The sequence below is a fragment of the Erpetoichthys calabaricus genome, chromosome 13 (genome assembly GCF_900747795.2).
Source record: "Erpetoichthys calabaricus chromosome 13, fErpCal1.3, whole genome shotgun sequence".
In the NCBI taxonomy this organism is placed as follows: Eukaryota; Metazoa; Chordata; class Cladistia; order Polypteriformes; family Polypteridae; genus Erpetoichthys; species Erpetoichthys calabaricus.
The window spans coordinates 52737114-52760431 of NC_041406.2; the positions used below are offsets into that span (position 1 = coordinate 52737114).

General features: G+C 39.7%; 1 protein-coding gene across 1 annotated transcript in view; it reads left to right on the forward strand.

Moving 5' to 3' along the window:
• LOC114664228 (uncharacterized protein C7orf31) overlaps positions 1-23318 on the forward strand; it is a 67988-nt gene that overhangs the window by 15710 nt on the left and 28960 nt on the right. Inside the window, exons 5-7 of the mRNA XM_028818266.2 lie at positions 5231-5421; positions 12106-12194; positions 16649-16823. Of these exons, the coding sequence (XP_028674099.1) occupies positions 5231-5421; positions 12106-12194; positions 16649-16823 (455 nt within the window). The remainder of the gene's footprint in view (positions 1-5230; positions 5422-12105; positions 12195-16648; positions 16824-23318) is intronic.

Below are 23318 nucleotides of genomic sequence, written 5' to 3' on the forward strand. Positions count from 1 at the left end.
CTCTTTTTCTGTTGTCTGGCAGCTATGTCCTTAGCATCCCTTTCCCAATATACCCAGCATCTCTCCTCTGCACTTGTCCAAACCAATGCAATCTCTCCTCTCTAACGTTGTCTCCAAATCGTCCAACCTGAGCCTCTGATGTACTCCTGTCCATCCTTGTCATACCCAATGCTAATCTTAACATGTTTAACTCTGATACCTCTTGTTCTGTGTCCTGTTTTTTAGACAGTGCCATCGTCCAACCCATATAACATAGCTGGTCTCACTACCGTCCTGTAGACTTTCTCTTTCACTCTTGTTGATACCCGTCTGTCACAAATTACAACCCATGACACTCTTCTCCACCCATTCCACCCTGCCTGCACTCTCTTTTTCACCTCTCTTCGACAATCCCAGTTACTCTGTGCTGTTGATCCCAAGTATTTAAACTCATCCATCTTCGCCAACTCCACTCCCTACATCCTCACCATTCCTCTGACCTCCCTCTCATTCACACACATGTATTCTGTCTTGTTCCTACTGACCTTCATTCCTCTCCTCTCTAGAGCATATCTCTACCTTGTCTGTCAACCTGTCCATCACCATTGAAAATAAGAAAGGGCTCAGAGCCGATCCCTGATGTAATCCCACCTCCATGTTGAATGCATCCGTCGCTCCTACCGCAGACCTCACTACTGTTACACTTCCCTCGTACATATCCTGTACAACTCTTATGTACTTCTCTGCCACTCCCGACTTCCTCATACAATACCACAACTCCTCTCGAGGCACCCTGTCATATGCTTTCTCCAGGTCCATAAAGACAAATACGATATTTTTGGTAAACCCCTTAAATTAAAGCTGATAGTCTACACTTCGATCACATAATTATTCCATTTTTCATATGCATTTTGGTGACATACAGAGCCAAAATTATGAAAATTGTGTCACTGTCCAAATACTTATGGACCTGACTGTATCTATGTTCGGTAATATAGGGGTGCAAAAGAGATCCTTCTTTATTGCATTACCTCACAGAGCAGGCTCATCATTTAACCAGCATAATATATTAGAGCAGACGGTTTCCATCCCTTCCAGTTCATTTGGGGGGTTTGGTAGGGGCAGGGAAAATGTGTCTAGATTTATTACTAGTTTAAGTTTAAACACTAATAAAACCAGTTACCACAAATTACTTTTGTGGTTTCTTTTAGAAGAAAGTCAGGCTACAATAAGCAGCACCTCCATGTCAGCTAAACAGAAAGGTGTTTCCTTATCTAGAGTAGTGACTTTCATATGAGATACAACTCTTAAGCAGTTAAGCACAATTGCTAAGTCTTAGCCACAGTGTATTTAATATTTATGGCACATTATTCTCTTACCACTTGAAAATTTAATTTTGAAGAGTTGTGGTACTGGTCAGCCTGTACATAGTTTGCTACCAAAAGACATAATAGCAGTGTTCATTTTGTCCAAGGATGTTAAAATTTATACTATACACTTTAATTTATTTCAGTTTATTGTCACTACACTGTAAAAAGTGTGTGAATGGATGCAAGTATACACTTAAAGTGTTAGTTTAATACTAGAAATTTTACTGTGTCAAGGAGTTAAGTGTGTCTGGGCAACTTAATGGCCTTTGGGAAAACAAATGTGTGTCTATCTCCTGGTTTAGTGCTGAGTGCTACAACATCACTTGCTTTATGGCAGAGAAGCAAACAGTTTGTTTCTAGGCTATGTGTCTTTTTGTACTTGTAAATTGCCCGGGGATGGATTCAATATAAGAAAACACTACATAAAATACGTTTACCTGTTTATTGCCCTTTCAGTCTCTGAAACATTTTGCACACTGTAGCCTCCAAATTATTTCAAATTCAACTGTGCAACAAATATTTTGCTTCCTGAAAATATTTTGGTGATTATGATAGATAGTTTCAAGCTGAACACAAGTATAATTTCAAATTTATAAGTAACATGTAGGAAACTGGAGAAATCTGATTGAAGCTTATTGAATTTAGTGTATTTAATTGCTTAATGATGCCTACACTTTACATTAGTTTAACTGAGCTAAAAATGTTTTGCTGATGATTTTCTTTTGTATTCAGCAACTGTTCTTTTATACTGTTAAAAGCCAGTTCTTAAAAAATATGCAGTTGCAGTAAACTGGTACATAAGAGGAAAATTTAAAGGTGATTTTTGTGATCAGCTGGGGAAAACCATAAGACAGACTCAAAATAGTAGAGGAAGCAAAATCTTCATTTCCAACTGTTCTTTGCAGCAACTGGCATGTTATTGAAATTTTCAAAGGTCACCATTTAAGAAATGTTAGAATTCAGTATACAGGTGGAATGCTGTTATAATGAAATTCATGGGACCATAAAATATTTCACTATAATAGAAATTTCATTAAAATTAAAATGGCGAATGGAAAATACTGTATACTATTGTGACCGGGGTCACCAGCAATTCACCATCTCTAATGGCAGCAGCACAAGAAGAGCTCCTTTGCTGCTCTGCTGCGTCTAGTAAACAGTAAACCAAGGGCAAAGTAATTGGTTGTCCTCTGCAGGATCAACCTTACCACGTAATGTGCTTGTTTCACAATGATTAGAACATTTAACATGGGGCTTTGACCTGCTGTTTCTTACACTCTCCTGATCTGCGAAAGCAGTGACTCTAAAGTGCCGTATGAGAGGTTGGGCATCAAACTAAAAGAAACAGGAAGCAGAGGGTGATGGTGTGAGGAACTTCATAATAACTGGCTGATGTTAACAGTGGGGCTGTCGCTATTTTTAAAATATATACTGTAAATAATTAGGATAGTAATATAAGTAACAAGCTGGTTAAGTTTGCAGATGATACCAAGGTCGGTGGATTAGCAGATAATTTGGAATCTATTATATCATTACAGAAGGACTTGGACAGCAGACAGGCTTGGGCAGATTAGTGGCAGATGAAATTTAATGTCAGTAAATGTAAAGTATTACACCATGGGCGGTCGGAAAATCGAAAGTACACCTTATGAGAAGTATTTAGGAGTCATAGTGGACTCTAAGCTATCGACTTCCCAACAGTGTTCAGAAGCCATTAAGAAGGCTAATAGAATGTTAGGTTATATAGCATGGTGTGTGGTGTACAAGTCCAAGGAGGTTATGCTCAACCTTTATAATGCACTGGTGAGGCCTCATCTTGAGTACTGTGTGCATTTTTGGTCTCCAAGCTACAAAAAGGGCATAGCAGCACTAGAAAATGTCCATAGAAGAGCGACTAGGCTGATTCCAGGGCTACAGAAGTTGAATTATGAGGAAAGATTAAAAGAGCTGAGCCTTTACAGTTTAAGCAAAAGAAGATTAAGAGGTGACATGATTGAAGTGTTTAAAATTATGAAGGGAATTAGTACAGTGGATCGAGACTGTTATTTTAAAATGAGTTAATCAAGAACACGGGGACACAGTTGAAAACTTGTTAAGGGTAAATTTCACACAGACATTAGGAAGTTTTTTTTTACACAAAGAACGATAGACACTTGGAATAAGCTACCAAGTAGTGTGGTAGACAGTAAGACTTTAGGGACTTTCAAAACTCGACGATGTTTTTTGGAAGAAATAAATGGATAGGACTAGTGAACTTTGTTGGGCTAAATGGCCTGTTGTCATCTAGATTGTTCTAATGTTCTAATGTTCTAAGCCGTCGGTGTTCGTCTAATCAGAATATGCGACCTTAAGCACGACAATTGCCCCCAAGTCACAGCTCTTTATCTTGTGTATTTGAGCGCTAAAGTAACAGCTCTTATTTTGAATGAAGTCTTGAGACTGTACGTGCCTTCTCTATACAGTAATAAAGTATCTGTTGTTTCCTTGGAAACTTGGACTTGCCTTCCTGTCTCTCGTGCAACACCGTGGGTCCCAAGCTTGACAATACCTGTATAAAAAACAGCACTTCTTCTTCTTCTTCTTCTTTTGGACGCTCCCGTTAGATCATCTTCTTCCATATCTTTCTGTCCTCTGTATCTTGTTCTGTTACACCCATCACCTGCATGTCCTCTTTCATCATATCCATAAAACTTGAACTGCAAAAAATATTTTATTTCAAAATGAGACGTTAGATGTAACTTTTTTTCCAGCATAAACTGACGCTGTTTCTCACTTTATTCACCACAAAGAAAACTTTGAGAAGCGCTATGAAATTCAAACAGTACAGTATTTGCGCACGACACAACTACCCACATGGACGCATAGTGGAGCATTGACTTAGAATCCGGCTATATCTGTATGATATTGTGCCTACACTCTTACCGAGACTGCCTGAGAGAAATTTTGCAACATAGTGTCACTTTCCTTTGGTCTAGCAAGAGATAGCCTGTTGCAGGGTTCCTGAGACTTGGCAAAAGTTTAGGCACGGCATTAAATATTTTTTGCAATGCATTATTATCTTCAGTGGCCATTTTTTGTTAAAAAAATATTTGGTATACTGAAATTTACATTTTGTTAAAACAAAATCCGTTAAACATAAAGTTATATGAACGTTTGTTCAGGCCAAAAAAAGTACAGTATTTGTTGTTTTGAAAATTTCGTTACTTCGGTATTCACTATAATGGCATTTGACCCTGAATTTGTCATTTCCTTTTACTCTTCTTAATGTGTATCATGTCTGCAGTGTGTTTGTTTATTGTGCTCTTTTTGTTTTTTGTCTTTCAGAGTTTCCATTTATATTACTTTTAATATTCCTCCACCATTACCAGCCCATCATTTCTACTTCATTTCTGTTTCTGCCGTTGCTATTAAGTGTTTATAAGTCTTAAGGATGACACTCTTTCCAGTATTACTTCTTTATGCTCATTATTTATTGTATTCTTTCTCATGTTCTGTATATTCAGGATTTTCATGTTTTTTGGATATACTCCATTAGCCCCAGTGAAGTATTCAAGTTTCTTTGTAGCTGATTCCACATGTTTTCAAGCCAAATCTGGTCTTTTCATAATTGTTTGCTACATTTAATTCCACTCACCTTCAGCCTAGGTTGGCATTCAGCTTGTACTATGGGCCATATGTCCTGAATACAGCACATGATTTGGGGTCCCCTGACAATAACTGGTGAAAGTTTTTGGCAAGACAGCACACAGTCAGAGACAAATCGTGGACCACCTGACTGCTGGCATGAACATACAGTGGCCAGTTGTCTGCTTATTAAATCAAAGCATGCTTTTTTTCTACTCAGAATTAATGTGTCTGCTCCATTTGTTTTACATTTTTAGTGAAAAGCAGATTCAAGTGCCTTTCCCAGCAAAGCATCCATACCAGTCCCACATCTCGTACTATGCAATGTTCCCCACATTTAAATCTCCTGATGATCCAGATTCTGGCCTCAATACTAGGAATGGTGTTCAAGTTAACCTTAATGTTCCAGCAATGAGTCATGACATCAGAGTACTACAGAAAGCTAAAGGTGAGTATTCATAAGTATTCCTTATTTATAGTCATCAATAAAAATACAGAAAGAAGACAGTATTGCTTGTACAAAGGTTTAAATAAATAAGTCCTAGCCAAAATATATAAAACATTGCCTCAACACCGTTAAATTCACCCTTCCAAATTCCCTGGTTCTCCCAGACAAGAAAAACAAGAATATGTTGAACTGATACAGAAAATTTTAAAAAAGCTATTCAATTTCCTATCTATGATTTTCATGGCTGATTGTCACAGATTTCAATTTATAATTCAGGTATTATTCATTCTGACGGAAGATAATGCAAAGTGAGTCATAAAATTGGGGTAACAAGAGACTATGCTGGTCCAGGGACTTCCATTGTGTGGTCTGCACTAGTACTACTTGGCCATAACAATCTTCTCTGAAGCAGATTGGGAGATAACATAAAATGTGTTGAGTACCAGCCAATTTGAAGTTAATTCTTGAAGTCAAAAGTTTACATAAACTTAGGGTGAAGTCTTCAAAACTCACTTTATAACCCCTCCACCGATTTTATACTAACAAACTGTAAATTTAGGACATTAAGAACATCTACTCTGTGCAGGACGAAAGTAATTTCTTTCCAACAATGTGCACTGACAGATTATTTCACTTTTTATTGACTATATAACCATTTCAGTGGGTCACAAGATTACTACACTTTTTAAATATTTGGTAGCATTGCCTTTCAATTGTTTAACTTGAGCCAAATGTTTTTGGTTACCTTCCACAAGCTTCTTACAATAAGTTCTTGGAATTTTGGCCCATTCCTCTAGACAGAACTGGTGTAACTGGGACAAGCTCATAGGCCTCCTTGCTCGCACACATTTTTTTAGTTCTGCCCACATATTTTCAATCAGATTGAGGTCAGGGCTTTGTTATGGCCACCCCAATACCTTGTTCTTAAGCCATTTTGCCACAACTTTGGAGGTGTGCTTGGGGTCATTGCCCATTTGGAAGGCCCATTCGTGACTGAGCTTTAACTTCCTTGTTTAGCTCTTGAGATATTTCTGCAGTATCCACATGATGCCATCTATTTTGTGAAGTGCACCCGTCCCTACTGCAGCAAATCATCCCTAATCATTGATGCTCCCACCACCATACTTGATGATTGGGATGGTGTTCTTTGGCTTGCAAGCCTTACGCTTTTTCCACTGAACATAGCATTATTAAGGCCAAACAATTCTATCTTGGATTCATCGTACCAGAGGACATTTCTCCAGAAGGTAAGATGTCCTCATATGTCATTGCAGACTGCAGTCTGGCTTTTTTATAACGACTTTGCAGCAGTGGTTTCTTCCTTGTCGAGCAGCCTTTCAGGCAATGTCGATATAGGAGCCATTTTACTGTGGATATACAGTAGATACTTGTCTACCTGTTTCCTCCAGCAACTTCACAAGGTGCTTTGCTGTTGTTTTGGAATTGATTTGCACCTTTCGTGCCAAAGCACTTTCTTTTCTAGGAGACAGAATGCGTCTCCTTCCTGAGCGGTATCACAGCTGTGTGGTCCCATGGTGTTTATACTTGCATATTATTGTTTTCTACAGATGACTGTGGAACCTTCAGGTATTTGGAAAGTGTTCCCAAGGATGAACTAGATTTGTGGATGTCCACAATTTTTATATGAGGTCTTGGCTGATTTCTTTGGTTTTTCCCATTATTTCAAGCAAAGAGGCATTGAGTTTGATGGTAGGCCTTAACATACATCTGCATGCCGACTCCAGTTAGGCTAATTGGCTTCTTCTTCTTCTTTTGGCTGCTCACTTTAGGGGTTGCCACAGTGGATCGTCTTTTTCCATAAGTTAGGTTAATTTGCTATCAGAAGGTAATTGTCAATTTGACTAAAGGCTTGACATTATTTACTGGAATTTTCCAACCTGTTTAAAGGCACAGTTAAGAAAGTGTACAGGGTATGTAAAATTGTGACCCACTGGAACTGTGATATAGTCAGTAAAAAGTGAAATACTCTTTGAACATTTTTGGAAAAAATACTTTTACCCTGCACAAAGCAGATTTCTTAAATGACATGCCAGATTTATAGTTTATTAGTATAAAATCTGTGGGTTATAAAGTGTGTTTTGAAGAATTCACCCTTAGTGTATGTAAACCTCTGACTTAAATATCCACCCAAAACTAAAATACTGGGGCAATTCCAAAACGTGTATAAATTTCCCCAGTTGACCCCAATGATACAGAAAATCTCAAGAAAGTCTCATAATAAATCATTTATATGGTGTAAATTATAATCTGCATAACTACCAAATATTTGCAAACTAATCATTAAGATGTTTTAACATAACTGGGAATTTTATCAGTATGGTATTTTAACCATAAAAGTGGTTCTCACTTTTGGATTTAAGGTCACAAATCTAAATTTGGGAAGTAGGTTACAGGTTAAAAGGGCCAATTATTATTAGCATTGTGAATAAGGCACTATATAAGCTTCCGACCCGGCACAGATTCACACTGAGGCACGTATAAATTGAACACAAAGCTTTATTTTCTCTTCAGCCGTGGGGCATGTCTTCCCCGTGTTCCACAGGCCCAACACAGTCCCACAAGCACTTAACACAACACAAATAAATCTTTTTCTTCACCTGTGGGGCATGTCTTCCCCGTGAACCCCACAGATATAGCACAGTCCCAAAGTACCTCTTTCTCAAGACAGCAATCCTTCCGTTGGCACCACCACTCCTCCTCCTCCTCCTCCTCCTCCTCTCAGGCACCTCGTCCTCTTCCTCCCGATTCTGGCCCTGAGTGGTGGTTGCTGGCCTCTTTTATGGCCCTCCCGGGAGTGCTTTTAGTGCTTGCTCACCTGTTCCCAATTGCATTCCCGTGTGGAGCCCATGATTAGACCAGCTGGGCTTAACTATCTCTGCCTTGCCCCCTGGCGGCCATCCCAGGTCCCCACAGGGTTGGGAAGAACTCCATCTCCCATGAAACCTTGTGGGAAACTGAGGCATCATCAACCAGGGAGGCTGCCACCAAGTGTCCCGGGGGAGGTATTGAGGAGTCCATGGCTGGTCCCCCGGAATGCAAGTAAAAGGGACGTCCTGGCCGGGCATGAACCCTGGCCATCCTCCACAGCATTTAGACATTTTAGTTATCTTATCTTTAGAAACTTTTTACTAGTGTACTTTCAATCCCAAAAGTACCATATTAATAGTTACGTTATCATGGTATACAAGAGCGGCGTTTGGGGGTGGCAAGTGGGGCGATTGCCCCAGGCCCCGTGCCTAAGGGGACCCCGCCTTTGAGGTCCGTGTGTCCCGTTCAAGCAGATTTGTCATGTTATATTCTCCAGTTATGTTTTGATAAAGTCTGTGTATTATCTTGCAAAAATTTAGCTGAATACTGTAATTAGAAAATCCAGTGTATGTTAACATCATTTTTATTAAATTTGCACGCAAGTTTATACAGTCCACACATACCAGTAACAGCGTTTGATGTAACCGGCCCCGCGTGGGGTTGGTCAACCCTAGGCCCCCAGACCCGTAAGGCCGCCTCTGATGGTATACACTGTATATTTGGGGATTTAGAAATCATGCAGTCACAAAACAATCCTAAACAAATCATGACTCCTAAGATTTGCATGTTGTATTTATGTACAATTGCTGCATTTCCTTTTAAAAGCACTTGGCACTTTGTTGGCCATTCCTTGTGGTGGTACATGCTGTGAAAGATGCTATATGAGATACAGATTAATGGCTTGATTGTGCTGCACTGTGCTTACTGCATTCAATCATTTGCCACAAATGTCCTTTTTTGGAGCAGAAAACATGGCTGTCTAGGGCTGATTTATAGCTGGTGATGTTTAGCCAAGAAATCCTCCCCTGCAGGATAGACACTAGCTCTTTCAGAAAAAAGAACACCCTGACCAAAGTTAAACAAACGAGCGGTGAGGGTGGCCCTGGTGAAGGTCAAATAAGAAAAAACTATAATTAAGTGAATACAGCTCTGTTTTATTATTAATAATCCTTAATGTGTTATTAAGTTTCATCCTACTGACCTCTACTAGAAAAAAGTGTATTTGGGCAAGAAAAAAAGTTCATGACATATAATCTTTGATCTCCTGTCATAATCTGTTTTAAACTTCCATGAGCTTTAAGTGCAAGGTGGTACACCAGACAACATTCATCTTCTAGACAGGGAATTCTCCCAAAGAATAACAAGGCTTATGGGATGTGTGTTCATGTGTATGAAATATCAAGGTTAAATATTCTGAAAGGTAAAGTGTTAAAAGAGTTTAGATTGTAGTGAGCCTCTCATTATGAAGGTCTTTGTGTAGTAACATGTGTGGACGCTAGAGGTGGGCACCGCTGCCCCAACCTGGCACAGACAGACGCAAAGGCACAATTTTAAAGCACACAGGGCTTTTCATTTTTCTTTTCCCTTGTAGGAAACGCCTCCCCCATTCCCCACAAGTATAACACAGTCCCAAGCACAGCACACAATATACAAATCTCTTCTTCTCTTTCTCTTTACTCCTCCACTCCTCCTGACAAGCTTCGTCTCCCTCCTCCTGACTCTGACTCCTCAAACGGAGTGATGCGGCCTCCCAGAAGTGCTCCAGATGCTCATCTAGCAACACTTCAGAGTGTGGTGAAAGTGCTGCATAGGCAACTGGAAGTTCTTAAGTCCATGGCCCTGAAACAATCCAGGGGGGCTGCCCTCTCGTGTTCCGAAGGACGTATTGTGTCTCTCCCAGTCCTTCCTTGGTAAAGGCGTTCCTGTCGGACATGGTCCCCAGCATCCTCCACACATGATATTCCCAAATGAGCTTTATGCAACTCACGGCTGTAGGGACATTTTTCTCAGTTATTTTCATAGTCCTTCTAGAACAGGTATGGGGAGTAAATCAAGTAAGCGTATATGTTTTTTCTGTTAAATAAAGTTTAGTTAGGTATTCTTCTACATTCTTCTTGGTGACAGTGCCTGAAATTGAGAAGTGTTATATGATGGCACAGATGACAATATTACTACCAGGGGAGGAGCAATGCATAAGCTATCCTAGGTTGTAGCCAAGGTAGTTTTTGGGGGAGATGGGTGTGAGGGATCTGTAATGACAGTTATATAACTTGTTAGGAAAAGGAACCTGCTGTCACTTTACTGGAGCACCTTAGCTTTCCTGCAATGATCAACTTATCATGTTTTGTGGGCTGTGCTGTTGGTCTACAAAATATGAGATAGAACAAAATAGACATTTAATTTTGACCAAAACCTCACCTTGTCCATTTTTTAGACCCTTATACATTACATTTTGAAAAGGCTCAACCAGGTGCAGAGTAGGCATGGTCAGTTTTAAAATGACAGCAGTTAACCCAGCCTAATTTTTTTTTTACAACCAGCCAATTATTAGAAAGGAGATACGCATTTGGTAATTTTTATTTCAAGCTACAAATTCTTGTTCACTTTTACATGATTGGGAATACATCTCCATCCATCCATTATCCAACCCGCTATATCACAGGTCACGGGGGTCTGCTGGAGCCAATTCCAGCCAACACAGGGTGCAAGGAAGGAAACAAACCCTGGGTAGGGCGCACACACACACAGACACACACACACACACCAAGCACACACTAGGGCCAATTTAGAATTGCCAATCCACCTAACCTGCATGTCTTTGGACTGTGGGAGGAAAACGGAGCACCGGAGGAAACCCACGCAGACACGGGGAGAACATGCAAGCTCCATGCAGGGAGGACCCGGGAAGCGAACCTGGGTCTCCTAACTGCAAGACAGCAGCGCTACCACTGCGCCACCCTGGGAATACATCTTAGACAGCCAATTGCATTCATCCAATTTTAAAGTTTTTTCTTTGAAACACCTGTATGTTGCAATTTCATTATACCTTTTAACATTTTCTTACTGTATATAATTTTATTTACAAATCTGGATTTTTACATATTGATTTTTTCAAAATCTTAAATGACTTCAAGTGTAAAATGATGACACTTTCTTCTTTGATGCTTAAAACTTTGTTGTTTTTCATTTCTATGCCATTTAAAGTTGGAATAGTACATTGTGCATTTTAGGGTAGTGATGCTTTTTTGTACGATTTTAATCAGCTGTTTCCATATTTATATAAAGAAAATGCATCCTGTCATCAAGTGGATGCTTTGCGTAATGGTAGGATTCACACTATAAAGACTCTGCTTCCTTACACAGTGGAGGCACTGCTGTCCCTTTTTGCAGATGACTTCTGTATTTTCATTAAAAGTCAGTTTTGAGTTTATGATCGTCCCCAAATATTTATAACTGTCAGCTTTCTCCACTGCCTGGTCTTTGATGATTGTTCTTTGTGGACAAATGTGAACATCAATAAAGAAGAGCTGGATGTTAAAGATCCTTACATTGAAATGAAGAATGTTCATATATAAATAATAGGATAAAAGCCCCAGAGATCAGGTGTGCACATTCCTTGAAAGATGAAGTGTAAAGCTGAGCTCTTTTACTGTTTTATTTATAGTATTTATTGTAATGTTCATAACTTCATTTTGAATGGATTTTATTCATGTACTGTAACACATTAGTTTCTCACTCTACTGATAACCAATTTAGTTTTGACAAAGAAGGCATTATAACATGATATAACACCCTTTTTAAATCTATTGCCCACCAATATTACATCATTTTCATGTATTTCCCTTAATTCTTTAGGCAGTCCTTATAGACATGAGGTCATTGACATTCCACCCATATCAAAGAGAAAAGTTTTACAGTGGCCTGGACAAAATGGATATTATCAGGTGAGAAATTTCCAGTAAACCCTCTGTTCTATTGAATTATTTGTTTTGGACTACTTCAGATATTTTTTCCTCATTTTGTGAAATCATTTATATCTGACTGCTTAAAAGAAATTCACACATTAGATTTCAAAAATAGGCTGTGTCAATCATTTTTTGTAAGAGTAGGTTTATAAATATTCTTATATTGTATATTTAAATTTATGAAAGAAAAGTTGAAAAAGTGCTTTGAATACTTTACAAATTACAATGGACATACAGTATGTAATGAACTGAGTGATGGAGTGGATAGCACTATGGCCTCACAGCTTCAGAATTCAGGAAAATGTCTGTGTGCAACTTGCAGCAGTGGGCTTTCTCCAGGTAAGTTTAAGTTTTTTCCTACATCCCAAACATGGTACTGTATGAATGAAGGTGGACATATCTTCGAATGTACCTTATGAAGAACCAGTGCCATATCCAGGGTTGGCTCCTAAATCTGTCTGCTAATATAACAAAAGGCTAAGGTCTGTGTGTGTGTGTCCAGTCCCTCAGAGCAATCTGATTGGTCAGTTTGGCTCTGGTGACGTGATTGAAAGAGGAAGTGTGAATGTGAGACACACAAGGAGGAATAAAGGTGTAGAGGGCATGCTGAGAGTCACCTTCAAAAACAGGAAAGTGAGAAAATTGGCTCAAAATGACAGAGCATGAGAAGCAGGCTTTATGGGAACACACTTAACAGAGGGAGTGTTGTTCAAAAGAACTTCACCCTCATGAGGATACAGAGGAAAGGTGCTGAAGCTACATGTACTGTAATAGAGACCAAATTGTACTGTAAGAGAGATCAAATATTCTCAGATTCATTCTATTACCTGTCTTTGACAGGTGATGTGGCTAGTGATACCTAAAGTCATCAAGATAGACTCTGGTGCTTGTGATCCTGCATTGGGAAATGATAGCGAATAAGTAATGAACTGGAAAATAGATAACATGGTACTATATAATAATAATAATAAGGTTGGATAATGGATGGATGAATGGATAATAATAATAATAATAATAATAATAATAAGTTGCATTTATACAGCACCTTTCACAAACCCAAGGTCACTTTACATATAGAGAGAGAGGGAGAAAAAAGACAAAAGTTCTTCGAAGAGGAAAGTTTTGAGTTGAGATGTAAAGGAGGAGAAAGAGGAGCAATCTTGGAGAGACTGAGGAAGAGAGTTCCACAGTTGAGGGGCCATAACACTGAAGGACCAGACTCCCAGGGTGGAGAGTCTGGTGTGTGGGACAGTAAGGAGATGACTGCTTGATGACCTGAGAGAGTGACAAAGAGTGTAAGGAGCTAGGAGCTGAGTGAGGTAGAGAGGGGCAGATTATGTAGGACTTTGAAGGTGAGAAGCAGAATCTTGAATTTAATCCTTGATGGAACCAGTAACCAGTGAAGTTGGGAGATGTGAGAGGAACTCTTTGTGTGGGTGAGGACTCTGGCTGCGGAGTTCTGAATGTATTGTAGCTTCTGTATACAATTTGCAGCGAGGCAGATGAAGAGGGAATTACAGTAATCAATACAAGATATTATGAAACAGTGAACCAGAGTTTGAGCATCATTAAAGGACAAAAATGGACGGAGGCGAGCAATGTTCTGGAGATGATAGAATGAAATTTTGAACAGAGGCCTAATGTGTAACTCAAAATTAAGTGATGAATCAAACAAAACACCAAGATTTTTGACAACAGGAGCAGGTTTGACAAGTTCTTTCATGACTTCATGTATAATGTGATAAGGTCAGCAACATGGCATAGTGATTATTACTGCTGCCTCCTGGATCCAGTGTCATGTTGTTGTCTGTGTAGAGTTTCCATGTTCTGCACCCGATTTCCTCCCACATCCCCAAAAACATGAGTGTTAGGTTGATTGGCAGTTCTAAACTCCTGAGTGGGTGTGTACATAAATGCACCTTATGATGAACTTGTGCCCTGTCCAGGGTGGGTCCCAAACTTATACAAATGCTTCCAGTATTAGCTCTGGCTCCACCCAATACTGAACTGGTTGAAGCAGATAATAACCTAGCATGTTATCAATTTGTTTATGCATATCAATACCAAGAAATTCTTAATCATCTCTAAGGCAGACAATGAAAAATACAAATAAAAGGTGAGGTGTACAGTATAAGCAACAGTTATGTGCTATAAAAAATGACCTACCTCTCAACAGGTGCATCTCAATAAATTAGAATATCATCGAAAAGTTAATTTATTTCAGTAATTCAATTCAAAAAGTGAAACTCATATATTATATCGATTTATTGCACACGGAGTGATATATTTCAAGCGTTTATTTCTTTTCAAGTTGCTGATTATAGCTTATTGCTAATGAAAACCCAGAATTCAGTATCTTAGAAAATTAAAATATTGTGAAAAAGTTCAATATTGTAGACTCATGTGTCACACTCCACTCAGCTAATTAATCCAAAACAACTGCAAAGGTGTCCTGAGCCTTTAAATGGTCTCTCAGTCCCACAATGGTCCCACAATCATGGGGAAGACTGTTGACTTGATAGTTGTCCAGAAGATAGTCATTGACACGATTCACAAGGAGGGTAACCCACAAAAGGTCATTGCTTAAGAAGCTGGCTGTTCACTGAGTGCTGTATCCAAGCATATTAATGGAAAGTTGAGTGGAAGAAAAAAATGTGGCAGAAAAAGGTGCACAAGCAACAGGAATAACCACAGCCTGGAGTGGATTGTGGAGCACAGCCCATTCAAGAATTCGGGGGGGGGGGGGGGGGGGTTTGATTCACAACGAGTAGACTGCGGCTGGAGTCAGTGCATCAGGAGCCACCACACACACAGATGTATCTGGGACATGGGCTTCAACTGTCACATTCCTTGTGTCAAGCCACTCCTGAACCAAAGAAAATGGACTGGACTGTTCCTCAGTGGTCCAAGGTCCTCTTTTTAGATGAAAGTAAATCTTGCATTTCATTTGGAAATCAAGGTCCCAGAGTTTGGAGGAAGAGTGGTGAGGCACAGAATTCAAGTTGGTTGAGGTCCAGTGTGAAGTTTCCACAGTCAGTGATGATTTGGGGAGCCATGCCATCTGCTGGTGTTGGTCCACTGTGTTTTATCAAGTCCAAAGTCAGTACAGCCGTCTACCAGGACATTTTACAGCACTTCATGCTTCCCCCTGCTGACAAGCTTTATGGAGTTACTGATTTCATTTTCCAGCAGGACATGGCACCTGCCCATACTGCCAAAAGCACCAATACCTGGTTTAATGACCATAGTATCACTTTGCTTGATTGGCCAGCAAACTCGTCTGACCTAAACCCCATAGAGAATCTATGGGGTATTGTCAAGAGGAAGATGAGAGACACCAGACCCAACAATGCAGATGAGCTGAAGGCCACTATCAAAGCATCCTGGGCTCCCATAATACCTCAGCAGTGTCACAGGCTGATCGCCTCCATGCCACACCGCATTGATGCAGTAATTCATACAAAAGGAGCCCCAACCAAGTACTGAGTGCGTACATGGACATACTTTTCAGTAGACTAGCATTTCTGTATTAGAAATCATTTTGAGTTTTCATTACCTGTAGGCCATAATCAGCAAAATGAAAAGAAATACACGCATGAAATATATCACTCTGAGTGTAATGAATATATATAATATATGAGTTTCACTTTTTTAATTGAATTACTAAAATAAATTAACTTTTCATTGATATTCTAATTTATTGAGATGCACCTGTATACATGCAATATCATTTAAATATACTGTATATCTTTATTGTAATGTATCATGTGACATGGTCCACATGTTGCTATCACATACATCATTCTACATTTAAGTACATTGGAACATGTCTGTAAATTAGTTAAGTAATGTAATACTTGTTTTTAAGAGGCTTTTGGTTCCATCATATTTCTTAATGACTTTTTTTAACAATTGTAAGCAAGTGTGGAAACACCTCATACTTGGAGCTAAGCGTCTTCATTTAAGTTATAAGTTATATTGTAAGTGGAACCCATATTTTTCAAGACTTCCATTATTTTAGTAGTTAATGTAACTGAAAAATCAAATACCTGTATTATTTACAGTATTTACAAAGGGCAGCAATGCAATATGTGCACAATATGTGCTTCTTTCATTTGTGCCCTTTTGAATCATAGAGTAAACTTTTCCATTTCATGGACATGCAGGTCTAAAATCAGCAGCCTACCAAACCAGAGCTTCCTATTCACGTCACCCATGTATTTTAGATGGGTGGAAATTAAAATGAGTAAGGAGAGAAAGTAGAAAAACAAATAACTGCCTAATTTAGGCTTTTTTAATCAGAAATGTATTGTGGAAGTGTCAAACAGTTTTACCTGCACAGTGAATCATTATTCTTGGTCACCAATGTACTTATCATGAATTTTCTACTCTTCTAACATATCATTTTCCTTTTCTTTTCTCCCTAACTGCAGATACCCAAACAACCCGAAGAGCCTGGCCAGGTTTATTATCCCAGGCCACCAAAAACTGTAGCCCCAAATATGACTTTACGGCCTTGGGAGAACACACTCTCAGAAAGAACAGCAAACATGTTGAAGAACCTGGAAAGGTCGCAGTGGCTTAGCATATACTCTCTAAACTTCACAGGTATTGATGTAATTTCTTAATTGATTTTGAAAAAAACTTGCAGATGACAGCATAATTTTAAAATGATGGGATTTATAGGGGTACTTAAGAGGCATAAAATGATACTTGATCCAGATTAGGTATCAAGGGAGTTTTGTATTGAATTTATTGTGCAAGAGAGCTGCATTTATTCTCGCAAAATAGTAAGCAATAACACCACCACAAAATGGATTGATCAATACATGCAGTGAAAAGCCCCTTAATGGATGGGCTTTGGAAGAAGAACTAATTTGTTGCCAAATTTCTGCTATTATCACAACAGTTATCCAAATACTGCATACTTGCATCAAGAGAAAGAATATAAATACTGTATGTTGATTTTTTTCTGAACATGATTTTTGGTTATTAAATCAATGTAAGGATTGTTAGGAGCCATATCGGTCACTCCCAATAAAAAAGGTTAGGAGTTCTGCCCTTTTCAACACCAAAGCAGCTTAAGGATGAATCTTTTGTAGTTTTATTAAAAACTACCGAGCCATGCAGCCAAACAAAAGCATTGCATTTAACTTTTTTCTTTTAATGTTGATCACTTACAATCTCCAGCAAGGACACCCAAAAGAATCTCATGGTGAAAGCTAAAAAAACAAACATGGCAACAGCTAATTCTTCAATTCTCTGTTTTCTTTTGCTGATTTCAGGGTATAAAGTGGGTTGATATGGAGCAGTTTTAAGCAGCTGCATACCATCAGTGTGTTTGAGTGTACAGTACTGGCTTGCATCACATGCATCCCCCTGTCTCTCCTGGCTATTCCAACAGGCATTAATGTATCATGTTACATGAAACTCAGAGGGAGATTCCACTGATCTCTGATTGACTTTTAGTGTATTGCACCATTCAAAGTTCCAAGGACGCATCAACTGTTCAAGTGAATGTCAGTGGTATTGCTCTTACCCAGATGAGCACTGTCCTTCTCCTCTCCCAGTTCCAACTCGCTTGGGTGGCACAAAGGGCTCTGCTTGAAACTCCAGGAGGGAATTTTTTGATCAAGTGTTACTGCATCACGTCGCCTGAAACTCGCACATACTCAGGGGACTAGCACTTATGTGTATCCACTTCACTAGCTGATTTTAAAGAGGAGAGATACTATAAAGCAGGAAGAGGAGGAGAATCATAATTACCTCAAAGTTCTATTTTACTCTGGTAGGCTTTCAGAATCTTCAGGTTGTCATCTGCTGTTGTATAGTTTATTGTGTTAGAATCACTGTAGTCAAACTTCAAACAAGATGTTTTCCAAAAAATTCCACTCTTCATCATTATTTCAACTTACTAAACACTCATGTTGCATTTCAAGAAGTCTCCCAATCCATCCATCCATCCATTTTCCAACCCGCTGAATCCGAACACAGGGTCACGGGGGTCTGCTGGAGCCAATCCCAGCCAACACAGGGCACAAGGCAGGGAACCAATCCCGGGCAGGGTGCCAACCCACCGCAGGACACACACAAACACCAAGCACACACTAGGGCCAATTTAGAATCGCCAATCCACCTAACCTGCATGTCTTTGGACTGTGATCCATTTATATATAAATATATATATATAGATGTATTTTGTCCTGTAGGAGTGTCTCAGAGCCCTAAACCTCACACACAATTTCACCTGCACAAGTCCATCCATCCATCCATTATCCAACCCGCTATATCCTAACTACAGGGTCACGGGGGTCTGCTGGAGCCAATCCCAGCCAACACAGAGCACAAGGCAGGAAACAACCCCCGCGCAGGGCGCCAGCCCATCGTAGGGCACACACACACCCAAACACCAAGCACACACTAGGGACAATTTAGAATCGCCAATGCACCTAACCTGCATGTCTTTGGACCGTGGGAGAAAACCGGAGCACACAGAGGAAAACCCACGCAGACACGGGAGACCCCCACACAAGTCCCTGCTTCAAATTAAGTCTTTATATAACTTGCTATAGGCTTCTCTATTATAAACACTTTTAAGTTTTTTTCTCTTGCCTGTCTTTTTTTTTTTTATATTTTCTTTTCTGTACTCCTGCCCAGATGAGCACTGTCCTCTTCTCCTAATTCCAGCTCGCTTGGGTGACACGGAGGGCTTCTTTTAACTCGGATCTGAAAGTACTACTAGTACGTCATTATTTTATGAGGAATCATTTCCAGGTCAGGTGGAACCCCCATTCGACAAATGCTGTGATCCCAGTAACACCCTATAATGCCCTCCCCCACACCATTAGACCCCAAGCAGGGCTTTCCTCCAGAACTGCAACTCTTATACAGCCCTACGGGTGTCTAAGTGGACGCTACACAAGAGAGGTGCTGCCAGCAAGTTTACTTGGGGGACACACAGCCCTGAGAGGCAGTCAGTTGGAGTCCTGGGAGGTGCAGCCCTGTAGGGGTCCCTGGCGTATGATAGGGGGTGCTGCTGGGAAGGACCCCCCGGACTTTCTTATAACCCAGAAGTGCTTCAAACTGGCTACTTTCATGTCATCAGATGTACTCCAAGGTTCTCAATAAAACTGCACTGCCTTGTCCAGGCGAGTCGGAGCTGGGAGCATGACACCAATAACAACAGCGCCCTCTCTCATCCCTGGGTGGTATGACATACCTCTGATGAGTCTGGAGGGTGCTTCTTTGATGAAAATAGTTATTATGTATGCCTTTAGAAGAGGTAACATTAGGTGGTATTATTTCCATATGTACATTTGAACTTCTATGTAATTTGCAAGTGGAGCTGACACAGAGCCTTACTTTTTAGTGTATTCCAAATCAGTAATTACTGGACTATTTTGTATGCATCATTCCACTTTTCAATGTACAGAAATGTGCCTTCTAAATGCTGGTATATGTGCTCAGTTACATTGACAATGTAACCTTTAACACATATAAGAAAAAGTTTGCTTATTCACCAGGTCAGGTCAGGTTGGGGAGTATGCACTGGTACTGTGGTTTGCCACACCCTCTACACAACGCAACAGCTCATGATCCTAGTTGGCAACCCCTCAGGCACACACGTGGTCCAATCCCACCCACTGGAAATAGCCATCTATCTGGCACAGCCAGGTATTACATGGGCGTCCCCTTGGCCTGATCCAGCCGCTCGGATCCTCACAAGCCGGATCATCCTCTGGGAAGTGTGCCACATGGCCATAATGCTGTAACTGACCCTCCCTCACATTGCAGGTAATGTGCCTCATTTGGGACTCTGTGAGCAAACGCTCATTTGACACAAAGTCAAACCAGTGGTACCCAAGGACTCTATAAAGAGACACAGAACTAAAGGAGCCCCAGTCCTTTGTCTCTGGTCACTGGATAGTGTCCATATCTCATAACCATATAGCCAGACAGGAAGCACCAGAGCTCTAAAGGCTTGGACCTTCAACCTTAACCTTTTGGAAAAGAAATCAGGAGTGCCACACACCCCTTTTCTAGCGACCTCATGACCCCCATGCTCTCCCAATCCTTCTACTAACTTCATAGGAAGAGTCATCAGAGATATGAACGTTACTGCTGAGGTCGACACTCTCTCCACAAGGACAGACACTAGCTGATGGCTAGTCCCTGGATCTTGGTTTTTATCCAGAAACACTTACAAGCCCAGACATTCAGGACTCCTCACCCTGTCTCGCGAGAGCCCTGATCAGAGTTTTCCATTGACTCAGTGAAGATCACAGCATCATTGGCAAAGTCAAGATCTGTGAAACTTTCTTCACCAACAGATGCCCCAAATCTGCTGGACCCCACGACCTTGCCCAACATCCAGTCCATGAAAGCACTGAACAGAGCAGGAGCAGAACACACCCCTGATGAACCCCAGAATCAACTGGGAAAAACACAGAGGTTCACCACTGTTTAATTTTTTGGAATTAAAATTCCTCATCCACTTGTGCTCCCTGTTGGTTAATTTTCCTCTTAATCCTGTGATCTACACTTTTTTATACAGACTGTATACACTTTGAGTGAAATAAAACAGCATTTTGGTTCACCAGTGTCTTAGTTTGTTTAGCATTTCCAAATGAAACAATCCACTGCTCTTATAAAATATATTACTTTTTAGATTTTTACAGATTAGAGCTTTTGTACAATATTTGCAGATAATTAAAAAGTTGAAATATGTAACTAAAGCTTTAGCATATCAATCCAAACGGCAAAACAATTTTCATTCAGTATCAAGTAGAGATACTTAAGGAAGTCACTTTTGCACTCACTGGTCTGATGAGTGCCAAGAACTGTATGTGCTGCTCCTGTTGTGGCAGAAACACGCTGCTCAAAGAAGGCAAACGGAGTTTCAGGAAGGCAGAATTAAGTTGTATTGTGTGATACATACATGGACCCAAATCAAGTGAAATGAGCAATTAGCAAATTCAGCAAGCTTACATTTTTTGCAATTCCTTTCACTTATGCACAATACTCTCCTCCTTCTGGCTCTTCCCATCAGTACCTAATGTCCATCACTTGACCAAAAACTGTCATCATTACTTCATTCCTTGTGCAGTTGTCCAAAACTTATTTATTAATCGATTCCCACCATTAAGTCGGAATCAGGCGGACCCACACATTAGATACTGGGCTAGAGGTTGGGGCAGTTGCACCCCTAAAACAATGACGCTGTTTCTTATAAGTTGCATTTTCCTTGACTTGTCATCACCTGTCCAGGCAAGCAGACAGGGAGGCAGAGGCCCAGCCGCTGCAAATGAAAGTGAACGGCCTATCTGGTTTTCTGTCATGGCCAAAGCCTCAATGGCTGCATTTCTTCAAACAATGGCCCGTTTAGCCCTTTAAAAGTACACAATGTCCTTGACTGAAGTTTTTAAGCTTAGCAGCTGCAAAGAGAGAAATAGTAAAATAGACAAGCGAGGGCTTTTTATGGTTTAACCCTTGCTATGCTAATGAGCATCAGAATATATAATACTGTACTTGTTCTCATACATGCTTTATGATTCTCTTTAGATATATGCAAATCATCAACTTTAAGAATATTCTTTTCTACAATCCTTGCTTTCAGCACACAGTAGCATCCAAAAGAAATGCTGAAATGATGCGCTTTTTATCAGTTGTAGTCCTGGGTCATTTAGGTTGTATTTTGTATTAATATGCAGGGCTTGATTCAAGGACTTCTGAGATGTAAAACAGAAAAGTTAAACATTGTACCACCCAGAGCTGGACTGTTCAGGCATAGATGTACTGGGAGTATGTGTCCTATTTTCCACCTGGAAAGTAGAAATTTAACTTTTTAAAATTTTGCATTTAAAACAAATGCCCATCATCCATATAGTTAATGCATGTGTTGTGGCTTGTAGGCATAACCGTCTCAAAAATAATGGTCGACTCCTTTATCTAATTGTCAGTTGGTTAATAAAAAAACATATTGTTAGTGGACATTATGTAGACACTGTGTTTCTGTGTTGAGATCTTTGTGCTGCGATGACATCCCAAGAGCTTTCCCTACATGTAGTTTTCAGATTACTACAGTCTACTGCACAAATTGTCCTTGGGACCACTGTACAACTGGATACTACAAAAGATGTCAAATTTGTAACTGGTAGACATTAATGGGAGGAATTGTTCTTTGTCTAGGCATACATGTGAAGTACTGTAGTACCACCAAGAAAAGAGGGCAAGCACTAGGTTAATAGAAAAGGACAAGGAGATTAATTTTTTAGTCAGAACACAAGTGGAGATTGAAATCAGGAAGTTGTATTATCATGCATGAAACTCAAAACATTAACCAATAACAAAGTCTCAGAAGTCTATGGAATGAGTCAAATTACCTGGGAATCTTCTAGCTAAGCACATGCAAAACAATCTTTGAAAGTATCCACAAACTTGGACATTGTTTCACCGGAGATATCAACTTAAATATTGCCGATGATGTCACAAGATGCATTTTCTGGGGATGTTTTCTTGATGACAGACAGGAGCATCTAGGCAATGGGAAACAAAATAATGGGGTCCATAGCCAAAATAAAATAATGTCATGGCATATGATGTTAAAAGATAAAAAAAATCCACAGTCAAAACATAAGTAAAAAATAAACGTAAAATGAAGTTTCCCAAGTTTCAGGAAAAATGATTAAGCCTAGAAAACATTTACAAATATTAAACATCATATGATAATAGCCACAAATTAAGACTACAGCACAGAGATCTGCAGAAAATTGATGACCATTGAGAATGAATGTCAGTCTACACAGCTCTTAGTGTAATTCACAGTTAATGGCAACACACATCCTTTATAAGAACTGGCAATTAGATTAGGTGAGTCTGAACATTGGAGCATGAAAGGTCTGGGGGCGACGACTGAGCACCATTTAGTTGGAAAAAGTGCAGTATAAGTATCAATTACATGGCATGTCAAAGTGTCATTTATTTATTTTTTTCTTCATACAGTTTTTTTTTCATCCCATTTGATAAATGTACTTTCCTGATCAAGTTTAACCTTAAAGGTGCTCTAATTAAGCTGAAATTTCTGTTTCATTTGTAGTCATTAAC